The sequence below is a fragment of the Hemiscyllium ocellatum genome, chromosome 20, assembly GCF_020745735.1.
Source record: "Hemiscyllium ocellatum isolate sHemOce1 chromosome 20, sHemOce1.pat.X.cur, whole genome shotgun sequence".
Classification (NCBI taxonomy): Eukaryota; Metazoa; Chordata; class Chondrichthyes; order Orectolobiformes; family Hemiscylliidae; genus Hemiscyllium; species Hemiscyllium ocellatum.
Window position 1 is genome coordinate 1,752,590 of NC_083420.1, and position 19,483 is coordinate 1,772,072.

General features: G+C 45.1%; 1 protein-coding gene across 1 annotated transcript in view; it reads left to right on the plus strand.

The window, feature by feature from the left end:
* Positions 1–19,483, plus strand: part of syt17 (synaptotagmin XVII) — an 87,597-nt gene that overhangs the window by 38,535 nt on the left and 29,579 nt on the right. The window contains exons 6-7 of the mRNA XM_060840094.1: positions 7,507–7,627; positions 8,233–8,388. Of these exons, the coding sequence (XP_060696077.1) occupies positions 7,507–7,627; positions 8,233–8,388 (277 nt within the window). The remainder of the gene's footprint in view (positions 1–7,506; positions 7,628–8,232; positions 8,389–19,483) is intronic.

A 19,483-nucleotide genomic window follows, 5' to 3' on the forward strand; every position in this document is an offset into this window, starting at 1 on the left:
CCCCTAGTTCTGGACTCCCCGACCCCAGGGAAAAGACTTTGCCAATGTATCCTATCCATGCCCCTCATAATTTCGTAAACCTCTATAAGGTCACCCCTCGGCCTCCAACGATCCAGGGAAAACAGCCCCAGCCTGTTCAGCCTCTCCCTGTAGCTCAAACCCTCCAACCCTGGCAACATCCTTGTAAACCTTTTCTGAACCTTTCAAGTTCCACAACATCTTTCCGATAGGAAGGAGACCAGAATTGCACACAATATTCCAACAGTGGCCTAACCAATGTCCTGTACAGTCGCAACATGGCCTCCCAACACCTGTACAATCAGTTCTGCTCTAATGCGCGTTTCTTCAATACGAATTGTCTTTCAAGCGATTAAAGAAATTAGACCATTATTTGTAGAATGTGAACCTTCCTTACCTGTAGTGGCTATAACATGATTCCAGCTCCATTAATTTAAATGGCACGGCTATTGCATGATTTTGTTATAACACAAGATCACATGAGAACAGAACTATAGTGTTATATCAGAACTGACTGTACTCAATGAAACACTGATCAATAAAGGAAACATACCAAACGGCTTCTTCACTATCCTATCTACCTGCGACTCTACTTTCAAGGAATTCTGAACCTGCACTCCAAGGTCTCTTTGTTCAGCAACACTCCCTAGGACCCTACCATTAAGTGTATAAGTCCTGCTAAGATTTGTTTTCCCAAAATGCAGCACGTCACATTTATCTAAATTAAACTCCATCTGCCACTCCTCAGCCCATTGGCCCATCTGATCAAGATCCTGCTGTAATCTGAGGTAATCTTCTTCAATATCCACTACACCTCCAATTTTGGTGTCATCTGCAAACTTACTAACGGTACTTCTTATGCTCACATCCAAATCATTAGTATAAATGATAAAAACACCCTTGTCACAATCTATTTTTCTACCTGAATGGGTGTCAATGGCAAATATATCTATAAGTCTGAATTAGAGTGGTGCTGGAAAAGCACAGCAGGTCAGGCAGCATCCAAGGAGCAGAAAGATTGATATTTTGGGCAAAAACCTTTCATCAGGAATAGAGACAGGAAGCCTGCAGGGTGGCGAGATAAATGAGAGGGAGGGTGGTATGGGGAGAAAGTAGCATAAAGTACAATAGTTGAATGGGGGTGGGGATGGAGGTGATAGGTCAGAGAGGGGGGTGGAGTGGATAGGTGGGAAGGAAGATAGGCAGGTAGGCCAGGTCATGGGGACGGTGCTGAGCTGGAAGGTTGGAACTGGGGTGAGGTGGGGGAAGGGGAAATAAGGAAACTGTTGAAGTCCACATTGATGCCCTGGGGTTGAAGTGTTCCGAGGCGGAAGATGAGGCGTTCTTCCTCCAGGCGTCAGGTTGTGAGGGAGCGGCGGTGAAGGAGGCCCAGGACCTCCATGTCCTTGGCAGAGTGGGAGGGGGAGTTGAAATGTTGGGCCACGGGGCGGTGTGGTTGACTGCTGCAGGTGTCCCAGAGATTTTCCCTGAAGCGCTCTGCTAGGAGGCGCCCAGTCTCCCCAATGTAGAGGAGACCGCATCGGGAGTAACGAATACAATAAATGACATTGGTGGATGTACTAGTAAAACTTTGATGGATATGGAAGGCTCTTTTGGGGCCTTGGATGGAGGTGAGGCAGGAGGTGTGGGCACAGGTTTTACAGTTCCTGCGGTAGCAGGGGAAAGTGCCAGGATGGAAGGGTGGGTTGTTGGGGGGCGTGGACCTGACCAGGTAGTCACAGAGAGAATGGTCTTTGCAGAAGGTGGAAAAGGGTGGGGAGGGAAATGTATCCCTGGTGGTGGGGTCCGTTTGGAGGTAGCGGAAATGTTGGCAGATGATGTGGTTAATGCGAAGGTTGGTAGGGTGAATTGTAAATTATTGAAAATGAAGTTTAAAATAAAAAAGCCTAAGTGAATGTATTTACTGTAAACATTCGTTAAAACTACTCTCAGCTGATGAAGGAGCAGTGCTGTGAAAGCTAGTGCTTCCAATTAAACCTGTTGGACTATAACCTGGTGATTTTTAACTTTGTTCACCTGATGAAGTTTTAATTAGCCAGGCTCCATCTAGTGGCAGTCACTAGTTGGTGCAGGTGAAACCACCTGGACTGACCAGCCCCTGCCATAATGTGGAGGCCAGGACATCAGTGAAAGTTCAGAAAGGGAGCCAGGAGAGAAGCAGACACTGGAGACTTTAGAAACAGAGCAGAGAGTGGGAATAGGAGATGGTGTGGGTGGGGAGGAGGCAGGGTAAACAGAGACTGAAGGAAGAGAGAGAATTGAAGGAAGATAGAGGATGGTGGTGGAGGATTGCCACAAGGATCGGTGCTGGGTCCTCAGCTTTTTGTCATTTACATAAATGATTTGGATGTGAGCATATGAGGTACAGTTAGTAAGTTTGCAGATGTCACCAAAATTGGAGGTGTAGTGGACAGCGAAGAAATTTACCTCAGATTACGATGGGATATTGATCAGATGGGCCAATGGGCTGAGGAGTGGCAGATAGAGTTTAATTCAGATAAATGCGAGGTGCCGCATTTTGGAAAAACAAATCCGAGCAGGACTTATACACTTAATGGTAAGGTCCTGAGGAGAGTTGCTGAACAAAGAGACCTTGGTGTGCAGGTTCATAGCTCCTTGAAAGTAGAGTCGCGGGCAGATAGGATAGTGAAGGCAGCGTTTGGTATGCTTTCCTTTATTGGTCACAGAGTTGAGTATAGGAGTTGGGAGGTTATGTTGCAGATGTACAGGACATTGATTAGGTCACTTTTGGAATCCTGTGTGCAGTTCTGGTCTCCATCCTATCGGAAAGATGGTGTGAAACTTGAAAGGGTTCAGAAAGATTTACAAGATGTTGCCAGGGTTGGAGGATTTGAGCTTAAGGGAGAGGCTGAGTACACTGGGGCTGTTTTCACTGGAGCATTGGAGACTGAGGGGTGACCTGATAGAAGTTTATAAAATCATAAGGGGCATGGATAGGGTAAATAGACTCCCTGGGGTCGGGGAGTCCGGAACGAGAGGGCATAGGTTTACGGTCAGAGGGCAAAGATATAAAAGGGACCTAAGGGACAACTTTTTCATGCAGAGGGTGGTGCGTGTATGGAATGAGCTGCCAGAGGAAGTGGTGGAGGCTGGTACAATTACTGCATTTTAAAGGTATCTGGATGGGTATATAAATAGGAAGGGTCGAGAGGAATATGGGCCAAATGCTGGCAAATGAGAATAGGTTGTTTAGAATATCTAGTCAGCATGGATGAGTTGGACCTAAGAGTCTGTTTTCATGCTTTACAGCTGTATGACTGTGTAACTTCAGCATGGAGAGGAGGAGCAGATACATGGGGAAAAATTCTCAAAAGCAGGACATCTGTATCAATAACTTTAAACCTCTCAATGGCAATGAAGATAGAAAATCGATGGTGACCCAGTTAACATACCATGAATCAATAAACAAACTTTAACAAATATTTCATTACTTTAATAATGATGTTAAAGTGAAATAATGTTAACTGAGTCAACTTTAAAGAAGGACTTACTGTAATTACATTTAGAGTCATGGATTCAGAAGCTTGGGTGCAATGGATCGTCGCAGAATGGGGCTATTGTGACATTGCTCAGGATATGGGTAGTATTGACCTTAATGATTGGTGATGGTTGGTGATCTACCAATGGATGTTGAGGGAGTTCTGGTACACACAAGCAGTGGTACCCTGCACCATGGTGATGCCTGCAACCATTGAGGTAGCAGCAGCCTGCCTTCCCTGTTCCCTCATCACTCTCCATATATCCGCAGCCTTGTGGGATGGTTTCTCATATGTGACAGTGAACAGTAGCCAAGGAGAGAATGGAACTATCTCCCGGTCCAGCAAGGCAGGAACCTGAGTAATGAAACATTATAGCCATGGTCACCTTCACAGCCATTGGCAATGCCAACCTCCAGCTGCAATAGGTAACTGAATTCAGTTTATACCTCCTCACAATGGCCAGGAGTTGAAGATTTGCAACCTAACAGCAAAGAACAACAAGGAACCATGCAGGACAAAAACAGGCCGTTCGGCCCTCCAAGCCTGTGCTGACACATTCTGCCCTTCCATACTAAAACCGTCTTCCCTTACAGGATCCGTATCCCTCTATTCCTTTCCTATTCCTGTATTTATCCAGGTGCTTCTTGAATGCTGTTTGTGTCTGCTTCCACTGGCAGCACGTTTCTGGCACGTATCTGCTTTTGTGTGAAAAAACCTGCCTCGCACATCTCTTTTAAACTTCCCCTATTGCATCTTGAACCTGTCTCCCCAAGTAATTGACCCCTCCACCCTGGGATAAACCTCATACTTTCCACTCTATCCATGTCATTCACAATCTTATCAATTTCTGCCAGGTCGCCCCGAACCTCCTGCGTTCCAGTGAAAACAAACCCAGTCTATCCAACCCTTCTTCATAGTTAAAATCCCCCAGACCCGACAATATGCTGGAAACCTTTTCTGTACTCTCTCCAAAGCATCCACATCCTTCTGGTAGTGAGATTCCAAGTGGGGCCTAACTAAAGTTCTATAAAGCTGCAGCATCACTTGCCTATCCTTACACTCAATGCCCCTTCCAATGAAGGCAAGCGTACCATAGATCTTTTTCACTGCCTTATCTACCTGCACTGCCACCTTCAGTGATCTGTGGACCTGCACACCCAGATCCCTCTGCATATCAATACTCGTAGATTTCCTGGATTATCCGTGCTACGCTTCTTAAACAATGGGACAACATTGGCTATTCTCCAATCCTCTAGATTCTCACCTGTGGCCAAAGAGGATACAAAGATGTCCATCAGTGCTTGAGCAATTTGTTCTCCTGCCTCCCTCAATATTCTGGGATAGATCCCATCAGAACCGGGGATTTAGCTTCCTTAATACTTTTTAAGATGCACAACATCTCTTTCGTTTTTAATAACAACTTGGCTTAGAAATTTGAAACTCCCTTCCCTGAGGTCATCCTCCATCAGTTCCTTCTCTTTGGTGAATACCAACACAAAGTATTCGTTTAGGACCTCACCTCCATCTTCTGACTCCACACATAGGTTCCCTCCTTTGTCCTTGAGTGGGCCAACCCTTTCCCTGGCTACCCTCTTGCGTTTTATATGCTTCCTTTTTCTTTTTAACTGAGGATGCCTGTTCATCCAAGGTCCATGTAACTTGCCTCCCCAATCCTTCATTCTCTCAGGAACGTGCCACTCCTAAACTCTTACCAACTGCCTTTGGAAAGCTCCCAAATGTCCCTCAAACAGCCACCTCCAATCAACATTCTCCAGTTCCTGCCTTATAATGTTGTCGTGCACCTTCCCCCAATTTAACAGCTTTACCCAAGGATTCCTGTTATCCCTATCCATGAGTATCTTAAAACTCACCGTATTATGGTCACTACTCCCAAAATACTCCCCCACTAAAACTTCCCTCACCTGGTCGGGTTCATTTCCCAAAACCAGGTCCAGGTTAATCCCTGCCCTGGTTAGACTGATTACATACTGTGTCAAGAAACCCTCTTGAATGGCCTTTACAAATTCTGCCCCATCCAAGCCCTTGGCGCAAAGTGAGTTCCCGTCAAAATAGGGGAAATTAAAATCACCCACCAAAATAACCCTGCTATTATTACATCTTCCCAAAATCAGTCTGCATATCCTGTCCTCTATCTCCCGCTGGCACCAGGAGTATGGTGCTGAAAAAGCACAGCAGGTCAGGCAGCATCCGAGGAACAAAAGAGTTGATGTTTTGGGCATAAGCTCTTCATCAGGAATCTCCCTGTGGCAGTTGGGAGGCCTGTACTATACCCCAGCATTGTGATTTCACCCTTCGCATTCCTGAGTACTGCCTCGCTGCACGAATCCTCTGATATATCCTCCCTCAGTACAGCTGACAGATACTCCTTTACCAATGATGCAACTCACCCACCCCTTTTGCATCTCCTTCTATCATACCTAAACCATCTAAATCCTGGGACATTCAGCTGCCAATCCAGTCTCTCTTTCAGCCAAGTCTCTGTAATGCCGTAATTTCAAGAACAAACCAAAGTTCCACCCGTGTACCAATGAGGCCTCCTTGTGTTCCCACCAGCATCCTCCCTTCTCCAGCAGTTTGCCCTGTGCAGCGTTGCATCCCCTGAGAGTCCTGCTGCAGCTAGCTCTCAGAGCACATAGGCTAAACAAAACCTTCAAATTCTGAAATGATGCCTTCAGAATGGATCATGCCACTTCCTGTAAGTTTTTGCAATTACATGGAACAGTACAAAGCAGCAAACACTTTGACAGTCTCAATGACAGCTGTCCGAACCAATTGACAGCTGCCCTGAAGCCCACGGACAGTCTCAGCGGGTCTGGCTGGTGTGAATCCTTTTTGTTGCTAATTCCATGCTCACTCTGGGAGGTGGAGGAAGGGGTCTGTAAGGTGGAACTTTCAGATCAAAAATGGCATCACTGTGTCAAACCAGTGAAACAAGCTGATTACCAGCAAGGTCTGTTCACTGTGTCACTCCCAGCTCCAAGTGACACTCTTATTGATTTGGTACTGGCAGGGCCTGCTCCCAATATCTGGACACACAGAACATAGAACATAGAAAAATACAGCGCAGTACAGGCCCTTCGGCCCTCGATGTTGCACCGATCCAAGCCCACCTAACCTACACTAGCCCACTATCCTCCATGTGCCTATCCAATGCCCGTTTAAATGCCCATAAAGAGGGAGAGTCCACCACTGTTACTGGCAGGGCATTCCATGAACTCACGACTCGCTGAGTAAAGAATCTACCCCTAACATCTGTCCTTTACCTACCACCCCTTAATTTAAAGCTATGCCCCCTCGTAATATCTGACTCCATACGTGGAAAAAGGTTCTCATGGTCAACCCTATCTAAACCCCTAATCATCTTGTACACCTCTATCAAGTCACCCCTAAACCTTCTTTTCTCCAATGAAAACAGCCCCAAGTGCCTCAGCCTTTCCTCATACCATCTTCCTACCATACCAGGCAACATCCTGGTAAACCTCCTCTGCACCCGTTCCAGTGCCTCCACATCCTTCCTATAGTATGGCGACCAAAACTGCACAAAATACTCCAGATGCGGCCGCACCAGAGTCTTATACAACTGCAACATGACCTCAGGACTCCGGAACTCAATTCCTCTACCAACAAAAGCCAGAAATTGACACTGTTTTCTGAAACTATCCCTCATAGGAGCCATAAGTCAGGGCAGCGTGCAACTAAACTTTGTGCCCAGAATGTTGCTCTTCTAGAAACACTTACAAGTGATTTGTTCCAGAAGAAACATATTTGTTGCTATATATGAAGATGGAAGAGAGTGTTATATGTGGCTGTGATTTCATAAAGAAATCTGTTTGTGCATATATTTCATATCCTAAATATGAAACCAAGCTGTTCCTAAGTATGATTTAATTATTAAATTCATTGCTTCAAACACTTGGTGTTTTAATTACACTCTGTTTCCTTACAGAATGAAGTTGAACTAGGAGAGTTGTTGATTTCTCTCAATTACTTGCCAAGTGCAGGAAGACTGAATGTGGATATTATTAGGGCAAAACAACTCCTCCAGACAGATATGAGCCAAGGTTCAGGTAAATAAGGTTCATATTTAACATTGACTGTACAATAAGCTGGTAAGAATGTAATATTTTACTCTGCAGAGCATTCACAGAGAAACATGGAATATAGGAGCAGGAGTAGGCCATTCAGCCTTTCGAACCTGTTCCATCATTCACTATGATCATTGCTGACCATCCAATTCTATGAGGCAAAAGTGAGGATTGCAAATGCTGGAAACTAGAGTCTAGATCAGAGTGGTGCTGGAAAAGTGCAGCAGGTCAGGCAGCATCCGAGGAGCAGGAGAATCGACATTTTAGGCAAAAGCCCTTTATCAGGAATTTTGCCCGAAACGTTGGTTTTCCTGCTCCTCGGATGCTGCCTGACCTGTTGTGCTTTTCCAACACCACTCTAATCCCAACATCCAATTCGGTGGCCTATTTGTGGTTTCTTTCAGATCCTTTGATCCCTTTAGCTGCAAGTGCTAAATCCAACTCACTTTTGAAATCATACATTTATATCGCAACTGTTTCCTGTGGCAGAGTCCCGCAGAGTAGATCCACAGAAAATGCACATTGGACAAGATAGCAGTTGGATATTATAACAGTCTGAAACTTGCCCTGCTTTTAAATTTTGACAGATCCATTTGTTAAAGTTCAGCTGGTGCATGGATTAAAACTGGTAAAAACTAAAAAGACATCTTGTATGAAGGGCACTATCGACCCATTCTACAATGAATCGTTCAGTTTCAAAGTTCCAGTGGAAGAATTGGAAGATATCAGCTTAGTTTTTACAGGTAAGACCGTGCAGTATTCATCATCCAGCCGTTCAATTCAATGTGAATTATCAATTGCTTCAAAATCCCACCCTGTTTGTTTTTACTCAAGTTTCAATTTCTTTGCCAAAGAAAGCCATTTGCTGGTGTGTGTGCATATAATTTAAAAATACAGCCTGTGTTTATATAGTTCAGTGTTTTCTCATTTAAAGATTAATTCTGGATTCAGTACATTCCTGCAGTTACCAGACCCTGGCACTCTTCACCAAATGATCATCCTTTAGGAGGCCTACACACTGAAAGGGGATAGGCTGTTCCACCACAGAGATCATTACATCGGAGCCGACAGCAGGAGTCTGACCAGATAAGAATCAGATCCATAAATATGATTTTATTTTTGATCTGTCTGACTCAGCTAACACCATTGTGAAGCATCACTTTCTAGGCTACACAGATTATGCTGCATTGGGAAGTGTATTTACCTGGCTGAGCCGCTTAGGAACATTAGGAACAACTGAATTCTGTCTATTGAAACATAATAAGCATTAATGGTGAAAACTTGGATGGCAATATGTTGTAGTATGTTCCCGCACTGTAATTTGTAGCTCCTCAAGGCATGAATTACATTTACTGTTTTATTCTCATCTGGTGCTTTTATAAGTGGTCATTGTTTTAAAGTAATGATTTTGGAGTTGAAAAGGACTGAATGTTCATTAGCCAATTGCGTGTCATTAATAATTTCTCAGAAATACAAAAGGGATGTTATAACGGACCACAGCTAATAATGACCAATTTACTTCCTGGCAGCAGCGTCTCCGAACCCTGCTTTCAGACCTGCTAATGTTTAACCAAAGTTATGTTTCCCATCTGTTCCAGCCTGTCCCGGCTGTGACAGTGTGCTGCAATGATGAGCAGCATTTTAATTGATGAACTGACAGAAGAATGTTGGGGGTAGGAGTGGCTGGAACAGGACAATAGCGTGCACCACATCTTGCAGAAGTCTACATCCTGGAGGTGCCATTCTGGAGTTTAACGAGAGCCGGTCTCTGATAATCACAGTTCATCACCTCAGTAAATAGGACATGATCTTGTCGATCCTTTTCTCGGAGTTAAAGGTCTGTCTGGTGGTCCCAGTCTGTCAACTGAAAGCTTCTTTGTCTTTCATATGGAAGTTCTTTTCATCGTGCAGGAGTATTGGTCAGGAAAGCAGCACTTTTTAACTTTAGGACATGGATTCCAATTCAAACCAGAGACCCAAGACAAGATCACCACAGGATCCTTCAGTACAAAGACCCAAGAAAAAATTGAACACGTCCCTCCCTAGGTGTCAGAAACGCAACACAGTGACTCAATAAGGATGACAGCATTGACAACATTGATGAACTATTAATGTTCCTCAATTTACAGAGACCTCAGTGATGGGGTGAATGACAATGACAATAATAAACCAGGGAGTATTTTCCCTTCCGTGTGACGTTGTCTATCTCAGTCTCACAAATATTAACCTCAATCTATGAAATGTAGTTGCAAACCTATCCAACGATCTTGCTATAAATGCAACTACCTTTCTGACATCAAAATACTGTGGATTGTGGAAATTTGAATTTAAATGAAATTATTAGAGAAATCAACAGACTAGGCAGCATCTGTGGAGAGAGAAAAACAGAGCTTATGTTTTGAGTTGTAGAGTTTTTATCGTTATTGGGAAATGTTACAGATTAAAGAATACAGATCGCCACATTGTTCAGATCTGATGAAAGGTGCTTGATCTGAAACATTTACTTGGTGTCTCCTTCCACAGCTCTTCCTGACATCTTTGATATTTCTGACCATTGCTGTTTTTATAAACTGGCTTTCAGCATGTCCACATGAGATGTGTTGCTGACGGATTTATCCACCCTCAGAAGCCCCTTATCTATGTCACTTCTTTCTGTCTTTTTATAGAAGGACCTAGAATGTGCCACTAGTTCACACACTGCACTCAAAGCTGCATCCAAGCAGATGCAGACACCGACCATCGCCAGCTCCTCAACAGTCACTAAGTTTGGAGAATATGGGCAATGTCACTGAATGCTCCTGGGTATCCCAGCTGCGGAGCTTAAACAGAGTTATACGGCAGGCAGTAGGTTCATCTTCACAGGACAGCAGTGAAATATCCAAATTATACACAACGATGGGCCAGTACATGGGGGAACTCACTGCTTAAAATACCACCCAGCAGACGTGCAAAGATTCAACTGCCTTAGACAGATTGATGTCTTCACTGATGTTAGACAAAGGAGTTGTTGTGATTACACTAAGTGTTTCTGTGAGAACACTACATCATATAATTACCAGGTTCGGATCATTAAGTATTAATTATTGTGCTTACTGATGTGGAATCAGCTTTCTGGGGATTGAACATCTTCACTTCTGAAGGCGAATTCCTCATCTCTCCTGTGCATATCTCCGAGCTTACCCTGACCTCACACCCACTCTCTGTTCTTACCTTAGACTGAAGTCCTGCCCTTTTCTTTGTGATTGGTTCCGTTCCTTTAGTGTCATTGAGATTCTGGGCTCCCATCTAATAACAGAACTCAGTGAGTGCAAGTAATTCTGCCTTTAGATGATGCCTGGTTACTCTAACAATACTGTATAGTGAAGGTCATTGCAGTGATTTTGTTCAATATTATATGTTTTTTATATTTAGTAATGATCTTATTTTGCAAATTATTTGAGCTGGGAATGCAATTTTGTACACATATAGGACAGTATTTCAACTTTTATGTTGCTTTTTTGATTGAGAAATGAAGGAATCTAATACTTGCTTTAAGCCTGATTTTTATGGAAAACCACGTTTAATTAAAAGTTGCTTAATTTGAACACAGGATTTTTAAGAACTTTCAGCATCACTTTAAATGAGGACTTACTATATTTGTTTCGTAGTTGACCTTCTTGGCTAATAACAAAGACATACTTGTTTAGTATTGGAGAGAATACTGCAGCTCAGCAGTCTGCATGGCAATTTCTGCTTTCATTCTAACCTGACTATTGTGTTCTGCGTCCCTCTAATAGATGGGCAGCAGAACTTCTTGAAAAGAAATAAGGTGTTTTTGGAAGGATGTCTAATTGCCTAAACTTTTGCCAATTCCATGGTTTCTCCTCTGGGATCTTGCAGGGATGGACACTTCAGTATTCCTGATTGTCCTGCAGGGAGGGTGAATGGGAGTCCATTGGGGCCAGAAAATAGCAAACCATTTTCATGAATTCTGCTGCTCCATATGTCAGTTTGAGTCATGCAGTAATCTTCCGCATTGCTGGAGCTAATTGTATCATTGATTAATTGACCCCAGTTCTTCAGCTTGAGGAGCAACTATATACAATTGTTAACTATTAGCAGAATTATCTGTCAAAATGATGGCAACTACATTATTTTCCTTATTTGCGAAATGTAGATGCCTGAATGTTGAAAGATATTATGTTCTGTGCATCGTGCTAAATAGTGTGGAAATTTAGAATTGGAAGTGAAATGGGCAGAGAGTTGATATGTCTATGCTAGACCCCAAATTCTAGCCCTATCTGTTGTGCTATTGGGCAGTATAGGCAGAATGGAGAATGGCTCACATGATCACTGAGAGAGTGATGGCTTTGCATTTCCTAGTTCTTTGAGAGTAGATGATGCATTGTGAACTATGATTGTATTGCTATGTTCTATCCTATAGTTACCTCTCTCTCTTGTTTACTGCTGTTTAATTTGAAAGGTGACTGTGTTCCTAAAGCCTCAGTGAACATTGAGCATGGCTGAGTTGTTAAGCAGTCTTCTCATTGCTGAAGAGATGCCATTTACCTCCTATATATCTCCTCACAGTTATTGCTGAACCACTGTGCTACAGCAGTTCACCAGCCTGCCCCATGATGTGCTGATACTGACAGTGTCAGTGATGGGGAGATTTGTGAATCAAGGGTCTGGGATTTCACACTGAGCTGCATTTCAAGAGCCATATTCAGGTCAGTCTCAGGGTTGGAGCTGATGATGGAAAACTATCAGAAGTTCACATTTTCCTGGGGCCAGAGGGTTAGAACTGTTACTGCACGCTGGGATGGTTTCCTGACCAGTGGGCCTGATGTCGGTGATGGGCAAGTTGTTGGAGGAATCCTGAGGGACAGTGTGTACATGTATTTGGAAAGGCAAGGACTGATTAGGGATAGTCAGCATGGCTTTGTGTGTGGGAAATCATGTCTCACAACAATCGAGTTTTTTGAATAAGTAACAAAGAGGATTGATGAGGGCAGAGCAGTGGACATGATCTATATGGACTTCAGTAAGGCATTCAACCAGGTTCCCAATGGGACACTGGTTAGTAAAGTTAGATCTCATGGAATACAGGGAGAACTAGCCATTTGGATACAGAACTGGCTCAAAGGTAGAAGAGAGAGGATGGTGGTGGAGGGTTGCTTTTCAGACTGGAGGCCTGTGACCGTTGGAGTGCCACAAGGATCGCTGCTGGGTCCACTACTTTTCATCATTTATATCAATGATTTGGATGTGAACATAGGAGGTTTAGTTAGTAGGTTTGCAAATGACACCAAAATTGGAGGTGTAGTGGTCAGCGAAGAAGGTTACCTCAGATTACAACAGGATCTTGATCAAATGGACCAGTAGACTGAGGAGCGGCAGATGGGGTTTAATTTAAATAAATGTGTCGTGCTGCATTTTGGAAAAACAAATCTTAGCAGGACTTACACACTTAATCATACAGTCATAAAGTCATAGAGATGTACAACACGGAAACAGACCCTTCAGTCCAACTTGTCCATGACGACCAGATATCCTAACCTAATCTAGTCCCATTTGCTAGCACTTGGCCCATATCACTCCAAACCCTTCCTATTCATATACCCATCCAGATGCCTTTTAAATGTTGCCTCCACCACTTCCTCTGGCAACTCATTCCATACACGCAACGCCCTCTAAAAACGTTGTCCCTTAGGTCCCTTTGAGATCTTTCCCCTCTCGCCAGAAACCTATTGCCTTTAGTTCTGGAATCCCCCACCCCAGGGAAAAGACTTTCTAGGGAAAAGGTCCTAGGGAGTGTTGCTGAACAAAGAGACTTTGGAGTGCAGGTTCATAGCTCCTTGAAAGGGGAGTTGCAGGTAGATAGGATAGTGAAGAAGGCATTTGGTATGCTTTCCTTTATTTGTCAGAGTATTGAGTACAGGTGTTGTGGTTCTGTTCGCCGAGCTGGAAGTTTTTGCTGCAAACGTTTCGTTCCCTGGCTAGGGAACATCATCAGTGCTATTGGAGCCAAATAGCACTGATGATATTCCCTAGCCAGGGAACGAAACGTTTGCAGCAAAAACTTCCAGCTCGGCGAACAGAACCACAACAACGGACACCCGAGCTACAAATCTTCAACCAGACTTTAAATTGAGTACAGGAGTTGGGAGGTCATGTTGCGGCTGTACAGGATGTTGGTTCGGCCACTTTTGGAATATTACGTACAATTAGCACATAGGACAATACAGCGCAGAACAGGCACTTTGGCCCTCTAAGCCCATCCCCCTACACTATCCCATCATCTTCCATTTGCTTATCCAAGGACTGTTTAAATGCCCCGAATGCGGCTGAGTTAACTACATTAGCAGGTAGGGCATTCCACGCCCTGACCACTCTCTGTGTAAAGAACCTGCCTCTGACATCTGTCTTAAATCTATCGCCCCTCAATTTGCAGCTATGCCCCCTCATACAAGCTGATGTCATCATCCTAGGAAAAAGACTTTCACTGTCCGCGCTATCCAATCCTCTGATCATCTTGTATGTCTCTATCAAATCCCCTCTTAACCACCTTCTTTTCAATGAGAACCGACCCGAGTCTCTGCCTTTCCTCATAAGACCTCCCCTCCCCCCAGACCAGGTAACATCCTGGTAAATATCCTCTGCACCTTTTCCAATGTTTCCACATCCTTCCTGTAATGGGGCGACCAGAACTGGACACAATATTCCAAGTGCGGCTTCACTAGTGTTTTGTATCGTTGCAGCATGACATCATGGCTCCAGAACTCAATCCCTCTACCAATGAAACCTAACACACCGTATGCCTTCTTAACAGCACTAACAATCTGGGTGGCAACTTTTAGGAATCTATGTATATGGACTCCAGGATCCCTCTGCACATCCACACTACCAAGAATCTTTCCATTAACCCAGTATTCTGTCTCCCTGTTATTCTTCCCAAAGTGAATCACCTCACATTTAGCTGCATTGAACTCCATTTGCCCCCCTCAGCCCAATTCTGCAGTTTATCCAAGTCCCCCTGCAACTTGTAACATTCTTCCACACTGTCCACCACTCTACCGACTTTAGTGTCATCTGCAAACTTACTAATGCATCCACCTATGCCTGCGTCCAAGTCATTTACAAAAATGACGAACAGCAGTGGTCCCAAAACAGATCCTTGTGGCACACCAATAGTAACGAGATTCCAGGCTGAATATTTTCCATTAACCACCACTCGCTGCCTTCTTACAGAAAGCCAGTTTCTAATCCAAACTGCTAAATCACCCTTAATCCTATGCCTCAGCATTTTCTCCAAAAGCCTACCACGTGGAACCTTATCAAAGGCTTTACTGAAGTCCATGTATACCACGTTAACTGCCCTACCCTCATCTACATGCTTGGTCACCTTCTCAAAAAACTCAATGAGGTTTGTGAGACACAACCTGCCCTTGATAAAACCATGTTGGCTATCTCCAATCAAATTGTTGCTTGATAGATGATTATAAATCTTATCTCTTACAATCCTTTCCAAAACATTTCGTACTATAGACATAAGGATCACTGGTCTCTAAATATCTGGATCATCTCTACTGCCCTTCTTGAACAAGGGCACAACATTTGCAATCCTCCAGTCCTTTGGTACTAACCTGTAGACAATGACGACTCAAAGATCAAAGCCAAAGGCTCTGCTCTCTGCTCCCTAGCTTCCCAGAGAATCCTCAGATAAATCCCATCCGGCCCAGGGGACTGGTCTACTTTCAGTCCTTCTAGCATTGATAACACTGCCTCCTTACTAAGCTCAATCCTTTCTCATCTAAGAGCCCGTATCTCAGTCTTCTCATCTGTTTTCAGTCAGGAAAAGGAGAATATTGGAGCGAAATATTCGTTTAGCACCTCTCTGATCTCCATAGCGTCGACACACAGCTTCCCACTTCTGTCTTTAACTGGCCCTGTTCCTACCCTAGTTGTCCTTTTATTCCTCACATACCTATAGATAGCTTTAGGGTTCTCCTTTATTCTATTTGCTAAAGATTGCTTGTGTTCCCTCCTTAGTCTTCTTAACTCTCTTGTTAAATCCTTCCTGATCTGTAACTCTCTATCGCCTCATCTGAACCATCTCCTCTCAACGTCATATAAGCCTCCTTCTTCCACTTAACAAAAGATACACTTTTTCATAAACTATGGTTCCCTTACCTTATCACTTCCTCCCTGCCTGACATACCTATTGAGGACATGCAATATCTGTTCCTTAAACCAGCTCCACATTTTGATTGTCCCCATCCCCTGCATTTTGCTACCCGATTCTGTGCCTCCTAAGTCTTGCCTAATTGTATTATAATTGCCCTTGCCCCATTGATAACTCTTGACCTGTGACATATACCTATCCTTTCCATCGCTAAACTAAACACGACATTTCCTCATTCCTGATGAAGGGCTTTTGCCCGAAACGTCGAATTTCCTATTCCTTGGATGCTGCCTGACCTGCTGCGCTTTAACCAGCAACACATTTTCATAACTGAATTATGGTCACTCTCTCCAAACTGCTCACCTACAACTAAATCAAACACCTGGCCTGGTTCATTACCAAGCACCAGATCCAGTGTGGCCTTCCCTCTTGTCGGCCCTTCGACATACTGTGTCAGGAAACCCTCCTGTACACATTGGACAAAAGCTGATCCATCTGACGTACTAGAGCATTTCCAGTCAATGTTGGGGAAGTTAAGGGCCCCCATAATGACCACCCTGTTCCTTTCACCCCTACCCAGAATCGTTTTGCCAATCCTCTCCTCCAAATTTCTGGAACTTTGCAGAAGCCTGTAAAAACCTCCCAGCAGTGTGACCTCTCCTCTCCTGTTTCTAACCTCAGCCCATACCACCTCAGTAGACGAGTCCTCGTCAAAAGTTCTTTCAGCTACCATTATACTGTCCTTGACCCTCCTTTACCACCTTCCCTGATCTTAATGAAAGATCTAAATCCTGGAACCTGCAACATCCATTCCTCACCCTGCTCTATCCATGTCTCCAAAATGGTCACAACATCGAAGTCCCAGGTACCTATCCATGCTGCAAGCTCACCTACCTTATTCCAGATACTTCTGGCGTTGAAGTAGACACACCACCCCCGGCACCTTCCCCTGCAACCGCAGGAAATGTAAAACTTGCGCCCACACCTCCACACTCACTTCCCTCCAAGGCCCCAAGGGATCCTTCCATATCCGCCACAAGTTCACCTGTACCTCCACACACATCATCTATTGCATCCGCTGCACCCGATGTGGCCTCCTCTATATTGGTGAGACAGGCCGCTTACTTGCGGAACGCTTCAGAGAACACCTCTGGGCCGCCCGAACCAACCAACCCAATCACCCCGTGGCTCAACACTTTAACTCCCCCTCCCACTCCACCGAGGACATGCAGGTCCTTGGACTCCTCCACCGGCAGAACACAACTACACGACGGCTGGAGGAGCAGCGCCTCATCTTCCGCCTGGGAACCCTCCAACCACAAGGTATGAATTCAGATTTCTCCAGCTTCCTCATTTCCCCTCCCCCCACCTTGTCTCAGTCGGTTCCCTCAACTCAGCACCGCCCTCCTAACCTGCAATCCTCTTCCTGACCTCTCCGCCCCCACCCCACTCCGGCCTATCACCCTCACCTTGACCTCCTTCCACCTATCCCACCTCCATCGCCCCTCCCCCTAGTCCCTCCTCCCTACCTTTTATCTCAGCCGGCTTGGCTCTCTCTCTCTTATTCCTGATGAAGGGCTTATGCTCGAAACGTCGAATTCTCTATTCCTGAGATGCTGCCTAACCTGCTGTGCTTTGACCAGCAACACATTTGCAGCTGTGATCTCCAGCATCTGCAGACCTCATTTTTTACACTTCAAACCAGCTTGCTGTCTGTCAGCGCACTCCTGTGACCATGAAATCCTGTCCATGTCCTCCCTAATCTCACCCTCCTGTGTACTGGAACTACACCTCAGGTTCCCATCCCCCCGCTGAGCAAGTTTAACCCAACTGAATAGCACCCGCAAATTTCCCACCCAGGATATTAATACCCCTTTAGTTCAAGCGAAGGCTGTCCTGTTTGTACAGGTCCCACCTTCCCCAGAAAGAGCCCTAATTATCCATATACCTAAAACCCTCCTTCCTGCACCATCCCTGCAGCCATGTGTTCAGCTGATATCTCTCCCTGATCCTTGCCTCGCTATCACGGCTAACAAACCAGAGATAACAACTCTGTTTGTTCTCGCTCTCAGCTTCCACCCTAGCTCCCTGAAATCCTGCCTTACATCCCTATCCCTCTGTCTACCTACATTGTTGGTACCTATGTGGACCATGACTTGAGGCTGGTCACCCTCTCCCTTCAGGACCCCAAAGATACGATCTGAGACATCTCGGACCCTGGCACCTGGGAGGCAACACATCAACCACGAGTCTCGTTTGTTCCCAACAAACCTTTTATCTGAGCCTCTAACTATTGAGTCCCCAATAACTAATGCTCTCCTCCTTTCCCTCCTTCCCTTCTGTGTAACAGAGACAGACTCTGTGGCAGAGACCTGCACCCCAATGCATACCCCTGGTAAGATCCCCCCTCCCAACAGTATCCAAAACAGTATACTTGTTTTTCAGGAGAACACCCACAGGAGATCTCTGTACTGACTGTTTTCCCCCTTCAAACAGATACCCAGCTTTCTTTGTGACTAAGAGTAACTGCTTCGCTGTAACTCGTATCTATCACAGCCTCTGCCTCCTGAATGATCTGAAGTTCATCCAGCTCCTGCTCCAGTTCCCTAACACGGTCTTGGAGGAGCGAGAGTTGGGTGCACTTCCTGCAGATGTACTTGGATGGGACACTAATGTTGTCCCTCACCTCAAGTATCATGCAGGAGGAACATTGCTCTCCTTACACGGCCATCCCTGCTAGTCCCCTAGTCACAACGTAAAGAAGAAGAGAAGCTTACCTGATGAGTTGAGAGTGTGTTGCTGGAAAAGCGCAGCAGGTCAGGCAGCATCCGAGGAGCAGGAGAGTCGACATTTTTAGCCAGAGGCCTTCATTGGGGCTGAAGGGCTGATCCTGATGAATGGCTCCAGCCCAAAACGTTGATTTTCCTGCTCCTCAGATGTTGCCTGACCTGCTGTTTTTCCAGCACCATGCTCTCAAGCTGATCTCCAGCATCTGCAGACCTTACTAGCCCCTTACCTGATGTGTCCCTGGTGTTTAAGATGAGAGGAGGTGGATGAGCGGGAGCCCCTACAAGGGTAGGGTCTTCGGTTTAGAAAAAACTTACTTATATAGCTGAGGGAAAAATAATTCTGGTCTCCTTCTTATCGGAAGGATGTTGTGAAACTTTAGATTACTTACAGTGTGGAACCAGGCCCTTCGGCCCAAGAAGTCCACACCGACCCACCGAAGAGCAACCCACCCAGACTCATTCCCCTACATTTACCCCTTCACCTAACACTACGGGCAATTTAGCATGGCCAATTCACCTAACCTGCACATTTTTGGACTGTGGGAGGAAACCCACGCAGACACTGGGAGAATGTGCAAACTTCACACAGACAGTTGCCTGAGACAGGAATTGAACCCGGGTCTCTGGCGCTGTGAGGCAGCAGTGCTAACCACCGTGCCACCCACTGAAACTTGAAAGGGTTCAGAAAAGATTTACAAAGATGTTGCCAGGTTTGGAGGATTTGAGCTACAGGGAGAGGCTGAATAGGCTGGGGCTGTTTTCCCTGGAGCGTCGGAGGCTGAGGGATGACCTTATAGAGGTTTATAAAACCATGAGGGGCATGGGTAGGGTAAATAGAGAAAGTCTTTTCCCTGGGGTGGGGGAGTCTGAAATTGGAGGGCATGG